The following is a 20,347-nucleotide window of genomic DNA, read 5'->3' as shown; positions in this document are numbered from 1 at the left end:
AAATCCTTGTAACATGCAAAGGCACACAACATTCTAATAGCTTCAATTCTAGCAACCGGAGCAAAGGTTTCATCAAAATCAATCCCTTCCTCTTGGTTGTAGCCTTGAGCCACTAGTCTAGCTTTGTTCCTAACAACATTGCCTTTTTCATCCATTTTGTTTCTAAAAACCCATTTAGTACCAATAATTGAATGATCTTTTGGTTTAGGCACTAAATTTCAAACTTTATTTCTCTTAAATTGATTTAGTTCTTCTTGCATAGCAAGAATCCAACTTTCATCATTTTGAGCATCTTCAAAACATTTAGGTTCAATTTGTGAAACAAAAGCAACATTACCAAAATATCTTCTCAATTGAGCTCTAGTCATCATCCTCTGAGATGGATCATCAATAATGTCTTCTTGGGGATGATTTCTATGGAATCTCCATTCTTTAGGCAAATCTTCATGTTGAGGCTCATTTACTTGTAATTCTTCCAAATTTGGCATTTCTTCATTAATTTGATCTCCATTGGCATCATGGACACCTATTGTAGTTTCTCCTTGAGTTTCCTCATCTTTGTCATCAACTTGTTCCATTTCTTGACTTGATATTGAATTTTCTTTTCCAAAAATCTGCTCATTATTATCATCACAAGCATTTTTCCTTCTAATAGAAGGGTTAGTCTCATCAAACAAAACATGAATAGTTTCCTCAATAACCAAAGTTCTTCTATTGAACACTCTATAGGCTTTACTCTTTGTTGAATACCCAAGAAAGATTCCTTCATCGGATTTAGCATCAAATTTCTTTAAGTTATCCTTCTTGTTATTTAAAATATAGCACTTACAACCAAATGCTTTGAAATATGAGATATTTGGTTTCCTTCCTTTCCATAGCTCATAAGGGGTCTTTTTCAAAATTGGTCTGATCAAAACACTATTCAACACATAGCAAGATGTATTAACAGCTTCAGCCCAAAAGTATTTTGGCAAATTATTTTCACTCAACATTGTTCTAGTCATTTCTTGCAAAGTCCTATTTTTCCTTTCCACTACCCCATTTTGTTGTGGTGTTCTAGGAGCTGAAAAATTATGATTAATTCCATGTTTATCACAATATTTCTCAAACAAATGATTTTCAAATTCAGTTCCATGGTCACTTCTTATAGATGAGATGCAAAAGCCTTTTTCATTTTGAACCATTTTACTAAAAGAGGTGAATTTTTCAAAAGTTTCATCTTTATGAGCAAGGAAAAATGTCCATGTATATCTTGAATAGTCATCAACAATAACTAAAGCATATGACTTTCCACCAAGACTAGTAGGAGTTACGGGTCCAAATAAATCAAGATGAAGCAATTCTAATGGCCTAGTGGTAGACACAATATTTTTGGATTTAAAAGATGCTCTAGTATGCTTTCCTAGTGCACAAGCTCTACATTGAAATTCATTTTCATACTTAATCTTAGGAAGACCATTAACAAGTTCTTTCTTAGACAATTTTGAGAGTGTATGCATGCTTGCATGACCTAGTCTTCTATGCCACAAGTAACTAGAGTTATCAAGAGATACTAGACATGTACCATGATTAGTTTCAAAATTATTCATGTCAAGCAAGTAAACATTATTGGATCTATTTGCAATGAACAATGTATCATTATCTAAGTTATTAATTGTACATAGAGAAGAAGTAAACTTTACCTCAAAACCTTTATCACAGAGTTGGCTTACACTTAGCAAGTTGTATTTCAAACCTTCAACAAGTGAAACATCTTCAATACAAGGTTTGGTTCCTATTGTGCCATTTCCAATTATTTTTCCTTTCCCTTTATCTCCAAATTTTACGTATCCTCCATCTTTCATTGTGATTTTTGAAAACTTGCCCTTTTCACCAGTCATGTGCTTTGAACAACCACTATCTATGTACCATTTATCACTTTCCTTCATCCCTTTGCAACAAACCTCATTGTCACTTTCTTCTTCCTTTTGTGAACTTTCGACTTTCTCTTCAAGTGCCATCATACAAAGGAGAGCAGCCTCTTTGTCACTTGATTCATCATTTGAAGATTCTTCACTGTTGCTCCATACTACTTTCATAGCTTTCTTGCTCCTATCTTCTTTTCCTTTATTCTTTTTGAGTAGTGGACATTTGGGCTTGATATGTCCAGGTTTGTGACACTCATAACATACAATTTCTTCTTTTGAATCTTTGAAATGTTTATCCTCGGGAGTATACTTTTTCAAGAATTTCTTGTATTTGCTTCCTCCCTTCTTGAAAGCTCTTTTAAATTTTCTTGCAAGCACAGCCATTTCATCTTCATCATCACTTGAAACACTTGAGTTGTCACTTGAGTCAACTTTGAATGCAACACTTTTCTTCTTATCTTCATCCTTGTTTGACTTGAGAGCAATGCTTTTCTTTTTCTTTTACTCATTTTCAACTTCATTTTTTTTGTATACCATCTCATGTGCAATAAGAGAGCCAATGAGTTCATCATAGGTGAAAGTTTTAAAATCCTTGGTATCTTGGATAACTGTAGTCTTTGCTTCCCAAGATTTTGGAAGTGATCTAAGAATTTTCTTCACAAGTTCAGCTTCCTCAAATCTTTTACCAAGTGCTTTGAGAAGATTCACAAGATCAGTAAACCTTGTACTCATATCCGCAATTGATTCTCCTGGCCTCATTTCAAACAGCTCATAATCTCGAATAAGAAGGTTTGCTTTGGACTCTTTAACAACATCAGTTACTTCATAAGTCACTTCAAGCTTATCCCAAATTTTCTTAGCAGATTGACATCCTGAAACACGATTGTATTCATTAAGGTCAAGTGAGCAATGCAAAATATTAATAGCTTTAGCATTTATAGAAATTTTCTTCCAATCATTGTCATCATATTCATCTTAATGTTTTGGAACCTTTGTAGTTCCTGGACCATTCTTTTGAGGAACATGTAGACCATTTTTAATAATTCTCCATGCATCAATATCTACAGATTGTATGAAGTTTCTCATTCTTACTTTCCAAAATGAATAATTAGTGCCATTAAAGAGTGGTGGTCTAGTGATTGAGTAGCCTTCAACTAATGGTGCGGGTATACCGGCAGAATTACTAGATGAACTAGCCATTGTGGATCACTCTAAGGTTGTAAGACCCTAAGCAAGAGAGTCAAGCTCTGATACCAATTTGTTGTCCCAAAATAGTCCAAGAGGGGGGTGAATTGGACTTTAACAATTTTTCGGCCCTTGCTTGTAGCCTAATGAAAAATTGTGACTTTGTTCAACTAGGTGTTTCTCTATGTAAAATAAAAGTAATATGTGCTTCAACAATGTGTTCCTAAGTTTCAATTCAAGCCTCAATCAATTAATATGGCAATATCTAACAAAGCATTTATCATACAATATACAACCAATTTCTCAAGTCACTCAAAATGTCAACAAATTTATCAACTCAATCTATTTAACCAACATTCAATATCATGTATATGAGGAAAATTTAAAATTGCACAAAAGTAAGGAAGTAAGGGTTAGAGAAATCAAACACAAGGATTTTTATAGTGGTTCGGCTTAACTAGCCTACATCCACTCTCTCAAAGAACCCTCTTTGAGTCTTCTTTCCACTATTTGCTCTTTTGAAGGCAAGAGACCAAAAGCCCTTTACAATTTCTCAACACCAAGCTTTTACACCAAGGTAGCTTGAAACCTTCTCAAGTGCAATCACAAGCACTAACTCTCCCAAGCTTCAATAGGTGCTTGTACAATCTCTCTTGAATGTAATTCAATGTTTCAACACTCACTCTTACACAATACAAATCAAACTATAAAGAAGAGATGAGTTGATTTGCCAATGGTAGCTCAAAATCTTTAAAACTCTTGAATGAAAGCAATAAATGAAAAATCAATGTTGGAGTTCAAATGTAAGCTTTCATTAAGTGTAAATGAAGTGAAGAATGTGTATTTATAGTCCCAAATCATTTTAGACCGTTTGAAACCCTTTTGGAACGTTATACACACTGCCCAAGACAAAATAGCCGTTATTTTGTCCTTTTGTGCGAAGTTGAGCAGCTCTGATAAATTAGCAAACTAATAAAATTTTAGGAGCGACAAGAACTGGTTAGTAAACTAACGTTTTTAGCAAACTCATTAGCAAACTAAAAAATTTAGCAAACCAGTTAGCAAACTAAGTCAACAGCTGCATGTCTTAACTTGCAATGCAAAATGATTTTGACCTTTAAAAAATATTTCAATAGTTGTGTTCAAGGTCATGATGAGAAAAAGTAATCAGAAAATAAATTTTCATTTTTGAGCTCCATATGACTAAATTCTCATCCATTCTTTTTCACACAAGACCTAAGACTCTAACACTATGCTTTTCATACCTTTGCTTTGAGTCTTGATTTCCATAGCCTTTTTCTCATTTTGGATTTGTCTTGAAATACCTTTGATTATCCTTTCTCCTTAGATACAACTTCAAAGGTTCTTTATGCATAAGACAAAGAATCTACACATCACTTTAAGGTTAGGTTAGATAGATTCTCTTTGAGTTTTGTTATCATCAAAATCAATGCTCATTTTGAGCTACACGGGGTCAACACCGACCATAAAGTGAACCTTTCAATGGGGAGTTTTGACTCACCCGACCTATAAACACAATAAATACTCAATTGGGGAGCTCAGCTCACCCTCCACATGCTCATATCGACATAAAAATAAATGAGAGCTCAGCTCCCTCATCCAGTCCATCAAACATGCATATCATTATACGTTTACAAGTCCAACATGATAATAATATTACAGACTAAAATCAAATAAATACTTATAACACATGTGAAAATTCTAGGAGTAAATAAAATTACACAAATATTGATAAACAACCTGCGAAGGAGAAAAGCAGGTTAACCACAATAAAAATCCTCCTGTAACCTGAAAAAATATTGAACAGGAGTGAGCGTTCGACTTAGAGAGTAAAATATCAATTTTAATCATAATTTCTATAACTATCTAAAACTAATGCAACCTGTAAAGTGAAATGCAACATCAGCAACAAATTCACATCATAACAGCAAAAAGGTAATTTGGAGCACTCACACACCCAATAATATCAATCATAATATATGGGAGCTGATCCCCTATACAGCTCTCTTAAATCCAACCTGGTGCCAGCGAAGAACTCAAGCCGGACTTTCGCTTAATAAACCAAATCGGGGTCCCAGCGAAGAACTCAAGCCGTGACTATCTCGAAGGACCGGGTCCCAGCGAAGATCTCAAGCCGTGTCTACCCGTCCTATCCATAGTCCACACCACATCACACGCACGCTAACGCACACACACTGCTCTAAATTACCACAACAACAACATCCATGTCACTTTAACAGTTATGAATGCAACATAAATTGTGCCTAAATTTTAACTATATAGATATATATATATATATATATATATATATATATATATATATATATATATATATATATATATATATATATATATATATATATATATATATATATAAGTGATGCATGGGCATGCTTGAACATATAATAATATCGAAATTACAATTAAAATTAATATTTTACTCACAGATTTGACAACGGTCACTGTGGCGGTTGGGAGGAGGAAGAAGGTTGTCCCGGCTCACCTGACAATTACATTATAATTATTTAATACAATGGACTCAATACAAATTAAGAAAAGACCAAATACGTCCTAAGTCGTGCCGAAAATCTGGCAGAGTCTCCCCTATACCTAGGACCTACCCAACCTGCAAAAGGGCTCAAAACACACTTCTATATTCACAACCCATATATCCACAACTCAATCTCATCACACAGCCCCTCCTGGGCCTATCAAATTAATCATCCATCACAATATGTAAAATTTCAATTTAGTCCTTATAATTGATCATTTTTGCAAAAACTACCCAAACAAGCTCTAAAAATTCTAAAATTTTGCCCCGCGTTCCTTAGAAATATTATTAGGCTATTGCAAAAAGAATCATAATTTTCTGGGCTACCACGAATATTTTATGGATTTTTAATCCTATTTAAGCACTAGAAAATTACGAAAAAACAAGGTTCGGGTTTACCTTTTCCGATTTCGACTCTAGGGACGCTCTCGGGACATCTGACAATGGGGGGTTAGCCAAAACCTCGGTCCAATTTGGAGACTTTTCATGCAGTGCATGCAGTAGGGAAATTCAGACGGACAACTGTCGAATTTCCGCGAATTGAGGATACCTACAAGAAGCCCACAACATGGGGGTTAGTACATAAATTTTTTAGAATTTTATAAGCTCATTTAATGCTCGGAAAAATACTGTGAAATTCCTTGGGAACCACCGAAAAACGGTGTCAGAAACTTTTGAAATTTATATCCCCGCGAAGCTCTCGACGAGTGGAGCTCTCTGGTACTCTCGGTTTTCCTGTGGAGTTCACGGTTTGCGAGAAATTTAGCCCGAAAGTCAAAGTATGTTAAAACTTCTCGGGCAAAAATTGGACAAACCGCTAGATGGATTTCGGTGTTCTTGGTGTCTATGGAAAGCTCTCGACGAGCAGATGAGTTTAGACACAAGACCCGGTCCGATTGGTGGCCGGATCGGCCGGATTTTGGCCGGGAAGACGAATCGTCACATCGCTACACTTCGCGCACTCGCGTTCAGTGCCAGTGACTGTGGTGAGACGGTGGGGTGGCGCCGCGGTGGGGTGGCAGGGGTCGGGACGCGCGCGGGGAGGAGGAAGAAAAAGAAGAAGACCGGTCCGATCGGTCCGGTTCGATTCGATCGGTTCGATTTAGGATACAAAATTTTGAATTTTTACTCTGTCTTGGGACCGAAAACGAGGTCAAAAAATTTCGAAAAAATTCTAGAAAACTCAGAAAAATTTGTAGACTCCAAATATATTTATAGTTTTACCACGTGGTCTTTAAATAAATTTTTAAAAATCATTAAAGTTTATATTTTCAGAAAATCGAACCCAATTTTTAAAATCCGAAAAAATCTCAAATAATTTTTTAAAATTTAAATAAAATTAAAATATCAATAATATTCATAAAATAATAAAATTTAAAATTTTAAAGTGTTACATGCATAATATATATATATATATATATATATATATATATATATATATATATATAAACACAATATTCTATTTGAACTTGAATCTTTTATCACTATGGTTATTAAAATTTATAAATAATTAAAAAAAATTTAAATTTAATATATAATTAATAAAATATTTAGTGAAAAGATTTATGGCGTTGGTTTGATATTTAAATATGCCTTCAAAAAAATAATTAAAATTTTTTTTTTATTATTTTAATATTTTTATTATTAAAATTAATTTAATTTAGTTTTAAAAATTTTAATATTTCTTAATTAATATATTTTAAAAAATATTTTGTCTTAATAATAATTTCAACTAAGAGTAGATTATTAACGTGGCATAAAAGTAATACAGGAGAATCACTGAGGGCAAAATTGAAAAGAAAAGGGTGGCGTGCTTTAATGGCAAAAAAGCCCACAGTACACACTCGCATACACTATCACCTCTACTCTCCGATTATAACTCCATGAGCACATTTACTTTCCCTCTCTCTTTCTCTCGCGGTTTCTCTCTTGAATGTTATTTTCCTTTATTTTCCTGGAAAATTCAGGCCTAAGGCCTGAGCGCAGACAACTGTGTCAGAGGTGAACCAGATAACCATTCATTGCGTACAGATACAGAGAAAGAAAGACGGAAGGAGAGAGAGTGTGGCATTGAGATTTGCGACGAGCGAGAGAGAGAGAGAGAAGATCTCGAGCAGATCAGGGTGATTTAAAGCAGAGGCGGCGAGAATTTATTGATATGATATGAGAGCTTTTTAGAGTGAGAGAACGTCTTTCTGTAACGCCAATCTCACCCTTCTCCACTACCCTTCTCTTTCTTTCCTCCTTTCATCCCATTTGGCCATTTCTCTCTGAAGCCGTATCATATTTCCATACTCTGACACAATTGCTCTTTCCCTCCAAACAAGGCTGATTTTATTTTTTCCCAAGTGTAATTATTACTTCTCTCTAATTTTTTCTTGCATCTACTTGAGTTTCTTTTTTTTTTTTTTTCAGAAATCTACTTGAATTTTTACTCTTTCGACTATTGCTACTCTCTCTCTGTCTCTGGTTTCGGGTGAGGGCTTCATCATTGTTCTCTCTGGCTAACGTATTATTCAAGGGTTGAAATCGTTGGGAACAGCGCGAGATTCGAGGTGTTTGTGTAAAGGCAAAGGTTGTCGTTGTCCAATGTAATGTTATGGTCTGCTGCTAGTATGTTTCATTACAGAGCGACAGATAGAAATCTCCCCTTAGAACCCGCCATTTCTGGTCTGAGTTTCCAGATTGTGCCTGGTTTTGGAGAAAAGTCTCCAAATTTGTCATCTTAGAAACAGAGGGAATTGGTGCTGTGGTGCGTATGGGCAGTTTCAGACAATACGGTGGCTTTGTCTGTGTACTTATGTGAAGGTTCTCTCGTGGTTTTTAGCTATTAGTAGGGGTAATTTGGGGATAGGAAAAAATGAAGTTTATGAAGTTAGGATCGAAGCCTGATGTGTTTCGAGCTGAAGGCAAATCCGTCAGGTGAGAGGATTATGCATTTTTTACTTCTATGCCAAAACTGACAAGCTCAAGTTTTTTCTTTTTTTTTTTTAATTTTTTTATTTAGTAGTCTTTCTTCACCTTTAATTTTGTTTTGTTCTGTTTTTGCTTTAGTTATGCTTTTTAATCGTTGGTCTTCGTCTCTTTTGTGTGTTTTTTGTCGAATGTGATGCGTCTTTTAGGTGTTGAACTCATGAGGTTCTCTTTTATTATCTCATTGAATTTTGCTAAATAAAGCATGTCTAATTTTAACACTCTAATCTTTTGAAATGTAAAAGATTAAACCCTGCTATTTTCTAAATTTTGTGCTATTTACAAAAATAAAGAAAATTCATCACATTTTCTTTTGCCTGGAGTCATTAATCTCTGTGGTTGCCCTCTCTTATTATTCCTTACTGCTGCTATTATTACTACTAATACTAGTTAAGGAGGAGAAGGAGGAGGAGGAGGAAGGGCGTGGGGGTGGAGAGGGTATCTGAAGGGTGGTCCTGCAATTGAGTTGTCCTGCAATTGAGTTGTCCTTTTTTGCATGAGTGAATTGGTGGTCCAAATGTGCTAAAGTCATAGTTGTATGGAAGGATTTTAATCATCACAGCGAGCAGTTTCTTGCTGTGCCATTTATTGTTCCTCATCTTGAAACAACGTTTGATTAGGGAATGTACTCTTTTATTTTTCCTTTTTTTTTTGGGAGAAATAGGAGGGGGATTTTTTTTTTTCTGGGTTGTTCAGAAGTGTAAATTATTTAGCATCAGGATTTATCACGTTGTACTAAAAATGTATTTTTGGACATTTTGGTAAAAGAATGGCATCCCCTCTTACATGCACTACACGATACTCTCTGGCTGCATAATAAGATGCCAAATTGAAACGCTGGGTTGATGTTTGCCTGGTAAGCACTGAAAGCATGCATGATAGATTGATGTTGATCTATTTTATTTGTTCTAGTATATAAGCTGCGGGTTTTTCTTTTGTGGATGTTTTTGCTAGTTCAGCACTATTTGTTAGTAGCAAATATAGTTAGTATTTTTTTTGGCTGATGAACTTGCCTGTGAAATAGATCTGTGAACCAAAAAGTCATCACCCTAACTTGCGGGTAGGAGGGCTGGTTATTGCCAATCTCGTTTACTTTCTCTATACCTGAATTTAAGTCTTTTAAACAGGGTTTTTATTTATTTTTTATTTTTTAAAATGCTGTTGCATGTATTATGCGGTCGTAACATATGTATACTGAGTTCTCTTTGAATTAAAATTGTTTCCAATGGTGAAGATCAACTATCAAGTTCTTAAAGTTAATTATCATTACCAGACATTTTGTGAAACATATAACATTTACTTAACTGTTTAAAGAACCGGTCTCATTATTTTCTTCCTATATGCTACTATATCTTACAGTTTGTTACTGCATTTATTGCTTGCCCATCGCAGGCAGGATGTTGTTTCCTCTGTATGGACTTATTGTGATCAATGTGCTCATGCAGGTATGTGTCATCCGAGCTGGCTACTGATGTCACCATAAATGTTGGTGAAGTTAAGTTTTACCTCCACAAGGTATAGTCTTGGATCACTTGGGGGTTAACGGTTAGTTTTAGTGGTTTATGTTCAAATTAAACCAGTAAAATGTCTGTATTCCAGTGAAGACCCATGAACATTTTCAAGTCTCTAGAGATCTAGATAAAATACATTATATTTGTGCTTTTGAAGTATGTCGTTTTTTTACTGTTTAATTATAAGCTTGGGTATATTGGATTATCGAACCAGTAAATCATGATGCTACTGAATTTTAATACAGGTCAATGCATTGGAAATGTTTACTGATTCTTAATAGACCATAAATGATACTCGAGATAGCAATTGCATAAACAAAAACAACTCCAGACATGTTTGGAGTTTTTGGTTATTTCTTTTGATATATCCAAAAGGAAATTGTTCTTTGGTTTTTAGATCATTGTCAGTTAGTTAGTACAGAGTGGTTGGCTGAATGGACAGCAGACTTTTTCATTTTGGATTCTGACTTTTCTTGTGATCCTGATTCTATTGTACTGATTTCAAAATGTGCTATGTATTTGTACAGTCGTAAAATCAGGAATTTGTTTAATCTTTGAAGCTTGATAAGATGCACTCGCTTTTTTCTTTTTTTTTTTTTTTATGGTTGGGGGTGCTTGCTGAAGTCATGGGCATCTTAGTTACACTTGATGATTGGTTTTCAAAAGTTTTAGAGCACCAGCCTAGGATGGGTAACTGATCAGAATGTTTTTGTTCTAAATCATAGTAGTATCACTATATTCATAAGAAATGGGTGTAATATCTCTACATTCTTAAGAAATGGGTCCTGCCATATCTTATTTGGTTCTAAAGTTAATAGAAGCTAGATTAATCTTGTCTCAATTGTATCTTTCTTGTTTTTATCTCTGATTTTTGAAAATTTAATTATTTAGTAAGGTGTTGAATGCTTGGTCAGTCATCAGTGGAGACATTTCCTGACTTGAAATTACGCCTTTCTTTTTATTTATTTATTTATTTTACATAATCTCATCATGATCTGTTGTGGTAATATGCCTTTGCAGTTCCCTCTCTTGTCAAAAAGTAACCGCTTGCAAAAACTAGTGTTGAAAGCCACTCAGGAGAATTCTGATGAAATTACAATGCTTGATTTTCCTGGTGGGCCAAAGGCCTTTGAAATTTGTGCTAAGTTCTGCTATGGAATGACTGTTACTCTCAATGCTTACAATGTAGTAGCTGCTCGTTGTGCAGCTGAGTACCTTGAGATGGCTGAGGATATTGATCGAGGTAACCTTATTTTCAAAATTGAGGTATTTCTGAACTCTAGTATTTTCCGAAGCTGGAAGGATTCCATTATTGTTCTTCAAACCACCAAATCTCTTGTGCCTTGGTCTGAAGATCTGAAGATTGTGGGAAGGTGCATAGATTCCATTGCATCTAAAACATCTGTGGATCCAGCAAACATTACTTGGTCATACACATATAATAGGAAGTTATCAGTGTGTGATAAAATAGTTGAAGATGGTATGAAGGTACGAGAGAAAATTGAATCTGTTCCAGGGGATTGGTGGGTGGAAGATATTTGTGAACTGGATATTGATGTCTACAAGCGAGTCATGATTGCTGTTAAATCAAAGGGAAGAATGGACAGTAAAATTATTGGGGAGGCACTGAATACTTATGCAGCCAGATGGTTGCCAGATAGCTTTGATGATTTGGTTTCTTATGGTTGTACTTGGAAGTACAAATATATGGTGGAAACACTGGTTTATTTATTGCCTTCAGACAAGGGTGTCGGTTGTCCATGTGGTTTCTTGCTGAAATTGTTGAAAATTGCCATATTTGTCGGAGTGGATGATTCATGTAGGGAAGATTTGGTGGAGAGAATCAGTTTAAAGTTGCATGAGGCCTCTGTTAAGGACTTGCTGATCCCAGCACGGTCCCCCCAAACCACATCATATGATGTGGAATTAGTACAATGCCTTGTGAATCGTTGTATGACAAACGAAAAGTATAGTCAGGATTTGAGTGTTGAGAAGAACGATGAGACCAATGATTTTGTTTTGCTGCACAGGCATGGATACAGGTTGAGTGTTGGAAAAATAATTGATGGGTATCTTTCAGAAATTGCACGTGACCCAAATCTCACCCTCGCCAGTTTCGTTGACTTGTCACAATCTATTCCCGAGTCTGCTAGACCAACTCATGATGGACTGTACAAAGCCATTGACACCTATCTGAAGGTATTTGTTTGTACCTTTAGCGCCAATTCAATATGTGCTCTTGCATCTTTTCAGCTGTAGAAGTCTTAGAAAAGCATGTTCTGAGTGCATGCATACATCCACAGTTCCACACTTTCAGGATTTTCTCTGGTTCTTAATTTTATTCCATGCTTGTGATTTCACAGTGTGAATCTGTCTTTAGATTGGTGATGCCCATTGATGCCCATTGTTCAGGATGCCAAGTGGCATTCCCAACTTGGGGATCTAAGATCTGTACAGAAAATATTTATGCTGCTTCACCCATGGTAAAGAGCTAGATAATGCACAAGAGTGGATTTTTTTTTTTTTGGGAGGGGGGATTCATCATGTTTCCAATGCGAGAGATATACTGTATTTCTGATTTCTTTTTGCTATTTGACTTCAAGCAATCGACTGTGAATTAATGTTTAATATTGGTTTAGGAGCACCCCATTTTGACAAAGGCTGAAAGAAAGAAGGTATGTGCTCTAATGGACGTAAAAAAACTGACAACGGATGCATCCATGCATGCTGCGCAGAATGAGCGGCTCCCACTTCGTGTTGTGGTCCAAGTTTTATTTTTTGAGCAGGTTAGATTCAGTGCTGGTGTTCAAGCTCCTAACGGCAATGCCCGTGATGCGTCAAATTTAACGACAAACACAGATGAAGAATGGGAGAAGACAGCAGCAGATGATAACAAATGTGTCAAGAAACAGATGAGTCAACTGAAGATAAAAGACGAAGAATTCCAGAAAAATGGAAAAATGATGAAGAAAAACAGCAAGAACAGCAAAAGTGGCACACAGTTGTTGCCTTCTAGATCAAGGAGAATATTTGACAAGTTATGGGTCATGGGGAAAGGGCAAGGAGAGAACAGAAGCTCAGAGACATCAGGGAGTTCACAGAGCCCAACTTCAATGGTTCCGGGGGACGCCAAGTCCTCTGGTTCATCTTCAAGACAAAGGAGACACTCCATCTCCTAAAAGAAGAATTCAAACTTCATCAGAAGTAAACAAGCAAATGAAAACTAAAATCTGTTTCGAGTGTAAAAAGTGGCAGGATTTCCTTTTAGTTGATCATGATGGGTTTTTCTCGTCCTATCCGGAAAAATGTAATAAATTTTTTTCCCTTTTTCTTGGTTTTTGGGTGGGGGCTGGCTTTTAGTGTATCAATATTATGTATGTCTATATGAATCCCGTAGATTATCCAAGAAATATTGAAATATTGTTCAGTTAGTGAAGTTTTCTCCTGATTTTTTATGACGAGCCGCTTTGTGATTTCGAGGCCAGGTTTAGATTCTTGTAATTCTATTTAATGGAAATCCCAGGAAAAGGAAAGTCTGGAAAAAAAAAAAAAAAGAAAACATCAGAGAGTTGCAGAGAATAAATGGTGAATATATGAAGAAGAATCATATTGGGAGAGAACAAACAGAAGCATGCATGGAATCAGGAAAGTGGCATAAATTAGACATATCGTAACACCATTTAATATTAATGTGTGACTTAGCTTCATTTCAGGGTTTACATTTGAGTGCAAAGGAAGTCTGATAGCCCAGGGTTCCCATGTGAAGGAAGGTGAGCAAGTACTTTTATTTAACACTCTTGCATGTGACTTGGATTCTTTCTTTATGGTTGAAATATAGAATGATGAGTCTAATGCATTGATGGAAGTTGCTTGGAATGTCAATGTTTCGTTACTGTAAGCAATTTATTGTAGCATCCATGGTTGAATTCCAAAAATCCAAATCAGCTGCTAAATTTGCAGTTGACTTTAAGGGCAGCTAAACTGCTGATCCAGATTTGATAAAATTTATAATTTAATTTTTTATATTTTTAAAATTAAATAATTTAATCTCTAAAATTTATATTGATTAACAATTTAGTTTCTCTATCTAATTTTCCATCCAATTTACCCATTAATTATAGTGAAAATGACTAAATATCATTAACTCTATATATTTTCTAATTTAAATAATTTAATTTCTAAAATTTTATATTATAAACAAAATAATTTAAATTAAGAAACTATTTTATTTATAATATAAAATTTTAGAGACTAAATTAAATTATTTAGTTAAAAAATATGTAAAATTAAGAGTATCTTAATTATTTTTACTATAATTAATAATCAATTAAATAAAAAATTAATTGTACTTGAGATTTCTATAAATCATCTAATTCATCTTCTTGGTTTACATTAATTTTATTATATACATGAGATTCTCCAAAATGGTAAATCAATGATATAGACATATAGTGATGCTATTGCTGGCATTTAGGATTTTCTTAATCGTGCTTACTAAAAAATTTAATTCATTAATTATAAAAAAAATCCAACAGTAATACAATTAAATTGAAATTTTTTAATTTTATTTAATTTAATTTTTAATTTGAGTCTATTTTGAGTTTTTCTAGAATTCTAAATTCTTATTATTTATAAAAATTCATAAAATCTATAAAATCACCAAAATATTAAATATATAGCACATAAAATTTATAAAATTAATAAAAAATTTAATTAGTTTAATTAGTTTATTTTTTATTGAATCTAAATTAAATAAATAACAACCAATTAAAGTTCTACTTAATAATATATTTTAAGGAAATATTTGATATTTTAACTTTAGTTAAAATATTATATATTTTATTTATATTATTCATAGTAAATTAAAAGTTAACAATGTAATTTATGAAAAGTTATTTTAAATGTTCATTAAGTTTTTTTTTATAAGATCAACAAGATATATTACTAAACAATTATTCTTACCCAACACATTTTATTTAAATAGTTAATAGCTATTAAAATAAAATTTAGTAAAATGACTAAAATGAACAAGTCTTCACGAGGGAGTTGGCATGCATAAGGGCTAATTTAGAGACGAAAGAGTGCATGTGTATAGATTATATAAAAATAAATATTTTATTAAATTATTTAATAATAATTTATTTTTATTATTATTTTTTACGTGTAAATGTTTTATCTATTAAAAAATTTTAATTTATTTTTTTATTAGCATTTAAAAAAAATAGAGCATGAAGGGTATTCGTGTAATTTGACAGCTTATTCAAATTGTAACCAAAGACTCGATCGTCGAGCGGTGTAGAGATGGTCCTTTTGACTTTGTAGGAGGAGCCATTTTCCAAATGGATATACAGCCATACAGCTTCATACTGCTAAAGAAAGATAAAGGAGAAGTAGAGAGGCAAGAGGCAAGCAACATATTTGAAGAGTAGAAATGGGATTCAGATATGGAATTAGCATTTCACTGGTTGTGTTTCTTCTCTTCACCAATGTTTGCTTCATAACACTAGCTGAATCACATTGCAAAGCATGGCTCGTCCAATCAATCCCCACCGACATGCCCCACCTCCGTCGCGTCCCAGGGGTTCTCTCCACCGGTAATTCACTCTCCTTCCTTTCTTTTGTTTGGTGCCCCAGAAACTGTAAAGAAAATGAAAAAGAAAAAAAATACAAATTTTCTTCTTATAGGTGATGTGCTCCGTTGGTTGGCTGGTAATTCCACCAAGAAATTGGATATTATAGCTCAGTACTGGCAGTTAATTGCACATCCTGATGATCCTCTTTCTGGGGATTATGGATATTCGAGAGATGATATGAAAAAGTTCGGAGCTTTTGAAGGTTCTGCCGTTTACAGAGCCATAGAGGATGCCGCCGATCGTAATGTTAGCATCAGGTGTGTGTTTTTAGTTTTATATGCATGCATGTGTTTCCATATCAAGAAAATTTCATAGATTATATAGAGAAGCTGCTGCTATATGGGTTTCAGATTACTACAGCACTCGGGTGTATATCCTGACTACACCAAAGAACCTACTCAACTTGCTTCGGGAAGGCCAAATGTAAAGAATGTGACCTTGTTACTTGGGGAATGGTGGGGATCAGGTATAGTTCATGCCAAGGTTTGGATATCTGATAATCGAGATGTGTATATTGGATCTGCAAATAATGATTGGAAATCTCTCACTCAGGTATATCAAGTTCTTTGCTTAATTTAATTAGTAATGGATGCAAAAGAGTGTCCTTAATTATTTTCGAATGGTTACAGGTTAAGGAGGTTGGAATTTATCTGGTTGGATGCCGAAAAATAGTGAAAAGGGTTGATACTTATTTTAATAACCTATGGAAACTTGCCCATCTTAATTCATCAGCTTACACTAGAACAGTATGGGATCAACAGTGGCAGATTGAAAGAACAGTTCCATGCTGGTCACATTTCATTGACTCTAAAGCAAGGTGCAGGTAAGTTGGACAGTGTCACCTGTAATCCCAATTCATTTGTTCTTGTTTAGGTGACAATTGTAGGTAAGCAGTTTTGCTATACTTTGATATAAATTTCTTTTTGACCCCAAAGTTGTCTAGCTACTTTATTGCTTAATTGCTGCCTTTTGTGATTTTGTATTTTGCACCTTTGCAAATAGCATCTTTATATGGAACTGTTAACTCAGCTCAACTAAACTAAACTCAACTAAGCCTTTCCTAAGAATTTGGGGTCAACTATATGGGTTCTCTTTGTCCATTCTAAACGATTTTGGATTAAATCTCAGAAATGTGTAATGATTCTTGATTCATGTTGTACTACCCTCCTCCAAATCAGTTTAGGTCTACTCTTTTTTTTTTTTTTTCTATCCCTTAACCTAGTGTGCTCTACTTGTCTTACTGGAGCCTCTGTATGTCTATACTTCACGTGACCAAACCACCTTAATCTTCTGAATTTATATATTTTAAAATTAAAGTTGACCTTGAATAGGGATTACAATGCATGTTTTTGAAAGAAAAACATTTTTAGGTAGCTGTTTACTCGTATATTAGACAATATCAGAGATGACTGCAGTTGTATTGCAAATGATATATTAATTTCTCATCTTTAAATGGCTTTTGACATCTGCTGCTGATTGGAGGAGATTTTCTGAAGTGTTATATCTCTTAAGTGAGTAGGCTGACGTTTTCTGAAAGCATATATTACTGATGCAGGCCTCATTTACTGAGTTCAATCCTTCTATCTGTGATAGTTAGTGTTGCTAGCCAAAAATAATTGATCCTTGAACTGCATCTTTACAGTCGGTAGATAAGCATGATAACCTGTTGGATTGCCCATGAGAACTTTTGTTGTAAATTCTTTCCCATCCTTTTCTCCTGTCCTATCTGTAAGTGTGACGGGAGGAAGAGGAGGGGGGCGGGGCGCGGGGGTTTTTGGGTGGAACTTGATCAAAAAATCTGGCAACTTATTAATTAATTTAACCACATAAAATTTTCATTGCAGGTCTCCTCTTCCTCATTTTGTGGAGGTTCCCCATATTGCAGGCTATCCTATATTATCAGACCCGCATATGTTTAAAATTCCAATTGAAACTCCTGATCACAATTTTTCAACTTTGCAGCCTCAACTGAGCTATCTATCTTTTGCTCCTCCTGAGGTAATTGACTAAATTTTTCCTTTTGCAGTTCTGGTGTTCTATCACTATCAGAATTGTCCCACCAAATCAATTGTTAATTTCATGTCTTTTGTAGCGTATATAGCCTTATCATATGGATTAGAACCATTTGGAACAACAATAATATAGAAAGTGAGAAACTGTTTGTCAAAACAAAAAATACCTACTCTCTCTCTCCCTAAAAAAACTTTTATGATCGTTAGATGCTTCATGACAGAAAAATTGTTTGTGAAAGCTCTCGGATTTTTTGGGTGATATAGGCAGCAACAGATTGAGATTTCAATGAAGTTTGATTGAAATTTTATTCATACCTTCTCCAGTTCTCATGATTATTTCTGGATCTCTGGAATTTATTTGGCTTTTGGAAGCATGTTTCTGGCTTTATAGAGTGAAATTCGGTTGCATAGCTTCAGTCAAAATATGGGTATCTCCCAAAATGATGAAATGTAGATGCCTCTAGCTTTTCATGATTCACTTCTTTTGATGCCATTTTTGGTTAGCAGCTATTGTTTGGCAAGTACCAGGCTGATGAACAGGCATGGATTGATACAATAAAATCTGTTGGAAGTGGAGCAGTAGTAAGGATTAATAATATGGATTGGCTTGGCCAATCCCAATATACAAAGCAAAAGGTTTACTGGTCATCTCTTTCCTCAGCAATATCAGAGGTAACTATGTTCTGATATCATTAACATTTTATTCTCTTCAATGTTATTGCACTTTTTTATAACTAGTTAGCCACTCAGCATTGGTACCTAAAATAAGTTTCAGCAATGCCTTCTTAGACCAATAGCTTGCTTTCATATGCACACAAGTGAAGCCTATAGAATATGCTTATGAGCATTTGTGTGTACATTCCCATCTCCTATTTCCATGTCAGAATGGCTTACAATTTAGTGACTGTTGAATAATAGGTTGTCTTCTCCAAGCATGCGACAGTTAAGATACTGGTAGCATACTGGGCACATTTCATCGACAACACAGATCAGTATCTGAAGTCTCTCCTCTATTCCAATGTCCTGTGTTCTTCTTCCAAGTATAATAAATGTTCTGGTAAAGTAGAGATCAAATACTATGTGGTTCCAGGTTACAACCTGACTGGACCTGCAAAGAGCAACAAGACTAGTACAGGAAACATATACCCAGCATTTACCAGGGTCAATCATGGAAAATATGCAGTTACTGATGCGAGAGCTCACATTGGAACAAGCAACCTTGTGTGGGATTATTTCTATGCAACAGCTGGTGTCAGCTTTGGTACATATAATCCTGCCATTGTTTTACAACTTCAAGAGATCTTCGATGCTGACTGGAATTCACCATATGCTGTTCCAGTGGAAGGGCTGGAGACAGGCCATTCTTTTTCAAGCTGATTAGATTGGCTTGAATAAGCACATAATTTGTTGAGAAGTGTTACAAATTCCAGTGTACACAAAAGAGCAGATGACATTAGTCTCTAATTGATCATCTTAAGTATAAAGGCGAGCTGCTTTTCCTCTCGCTTTTTCACCTGTGTCTAATTCTTTTCCTCTTACTTGGTTGTTGGGATTTAATGTTTCATCTGGACCTTCTCAAGTTCTCAATACCAAAAAATAGTTGTTGGTTTTCCCTGAAGAAATAAAGAGAAATGGTTTTGTGTATATTATGGAAAAATATTCATCTCTGTTAATAACAATAAGAAAGTCAATTTCCACTACCCATATAAAAAAGTAGCCTTTCCAAGTTTTTGTATTTACAATTTTGCCATTACATAAAACTTTGTTTAAAATTTTTTTCTTAAGTTTATATTTACAAACTTTTTAAAACTTCCTAAGCTTATGTATTTGGAAATTTACCATTATGCATCATTTCTTGTTAGTCTTTCTTTCTTCCTTTTTTTTTTTTTTAATTTATTATTATTAAATTATAGTCATAATTTTTCCATTTTATCTATTATTTTTAATTTTCAATTAATACTTATATAAATAAGTAATGTGTTTAAAATGTGGATAATTAAATATTTATATCTATGATATAAAATGGTTAATTTTATAATTAAGTAAATTAGTATTAAATTTTGCATGTAATAGTAAATTAACATATTATAAATTTATAGATAGTAATAATTTTTTTTATAATAAATTTATTGAATTTCCACCATGATATTATTACATGAACTTATGTTATTAACCTGGTTACAAAAATATTACTAGCACCATCATATCATTGGCCATGGATATTTTTTAATATTAAGACTGAAGAAAAACAATAGCACATATTTAATTTTTAAGAGTCAAAGCATACGTACTTTTAGCGTGAGCAAAGATCAAAGTATGAGTGAACTAGGATTACATACAGTATGGCTAAGCTAATAGAGTCACCTTCGCGGAAAGGAAGGGGGTTAAGATCATGGGTTTTGAAGATAAATAAGATCTGCTTTCAATTGCATAGCTAAGCTAATCAAGTTCAATCTCACCATTTGTTTTGAGGTATTGCTTTAAGTGGTTAGGCATAATCAAGAGCATGTTCTCTTCTGCTGCAATTGCATAGCTGAGAAAACTGCTGACTATC

The 20,347-nt window shown here is 34.3% G+C and overlaps 2 protein-coding genes across 3 annotated transcripts; both read left to right on the top strand.

The window, feature by feature from the left end:
* The first annotated feature begins 7,531 nt into the window (after positions 1-7,531).
* Positions 7,532-13,579, top strand: LOC110638650 (BTB/POZ domain-containing protein NPY1). Of its 2 annotated transcripts, none has more exons than XM_021789263.2 (4): positions 7,532-8,586; positions 10,083-10,152; positions 11,169-12,347; positions 12,788-13,579. In XM_021789263.2, the coding sequence occupies exons 1-4, from the start codon at positions 8,525-8,527 to the stop codon at positions 13,325-13,327; spliced, it is 1,851 nt and encodes a 616-aa protein (XP_021644955.2). In that variant the 5' UTR covers positions 7,532-8,524; the 3' UTR covers positions 13,328-13,579. The 2 variants fall into 2 exon arrangements, with proteins under 2 accessions (XP_021644955.2, XP_021644956.2); XM_021789264.2 differs by lacking the exon at positions 7,532-8,586 and adding an exon at positions 9,124-9,493.
* Positions 13,580-15,436: 1,857 nt separating this feature from the next.
* Positions 15,437-19,437, top strand: LOC110638644 (uncharacterized). The gene is made up of 7 exons (XM_021789252.2): positions 15,437-15,742; positions 15,834-16,038; positions 16,132-16,333; positions 16,411-16,604; positions 17,626-17,779; positions 18,301-18,465; positions 18,712-19,437. Exons 1-7 carry the CDS (start codon positions 15,580-15,582, stop codon positions 19,168-19,170), a joined length of 1,542 nt encoding a protein of 513 aa, XP_021644944.2. The 5' UTR covers positions 15,437-15,579; the 3' UTR covers positions 19,171-19,437.
* The last annotated feature ends 910 nt before the right edge of the window (positions 19,438-20,347 follow it).

The sequence above is a fragment of the Hevea brasiliensis genome, chromosome 4 (assembly GCF_030052815.1).
Source record: "Hevea brasiliensis isolate MT/VB/25A 57/8 chromosome 4, ASM3005281v1, whole genome shotgun sequence".
Lineage (NCBI taxonomy): Eukaryota > Viridiplantae > Streptophyta > Magnoliopsida > Malpighiales > Euphorbiaceae > Hevea > Hevea brasiliensis.
This window is presented reverse-complemented; position numbering and strand designations above follow the sequence as displayed.

What these genes read in the sequence shown, in the direction of transcription:
- LOC110638644 (XM_021789252.2), top strand. Translation starts at nt 15,580, where the DNA reads ATGGGATTCAGATATGGAATTAGCATTTCACTGGTTGTGTTTCTTCTC. An exon ending in GATCGTAATGTTAGCATCAG is followed by an intron (nt 16,039 to 16,131) that starts GTGTGTGTTTTT and finishes TATGGGTTTCAG; the next exon opens with ATTACTACAGCACTCGGGTG. An exon ending in TATCTTTTGCTCCTCCTGAG is followed by an intron (nt 17,780 to 18,300) that starts GTAATTGACTAA and finishes TTTGGTTAGCAG; the next exon opens with CTATTGTTTGGCAAGTACCA.
- LOC110638650 (XM_021789263.2), top strand. Translation starts at nt 8,525, where the DNA reads ATGAAGTTTATGAAGTTAGGATCGAAGCCTGATGTGTTTCGAGCTGAA. An exon ending in GCTGAAGGCAAATCCGTCAG is followed by an intron (nt 8,587 to 10,082) that starts GTGAGAGGATTA and finishes GTGCTCATGCAG; the next exon opens with GTATGTGTCATCCGAGCTGG. An exon ending in CCATTGACACCTATCTGAAG is followed by an intron (nt 12,348 to 12,787) that starts GTATTTGTTTGT and finishes ATATTGGTTTAG; the next exon opens with GAGCACCCCATTTTGACAAA.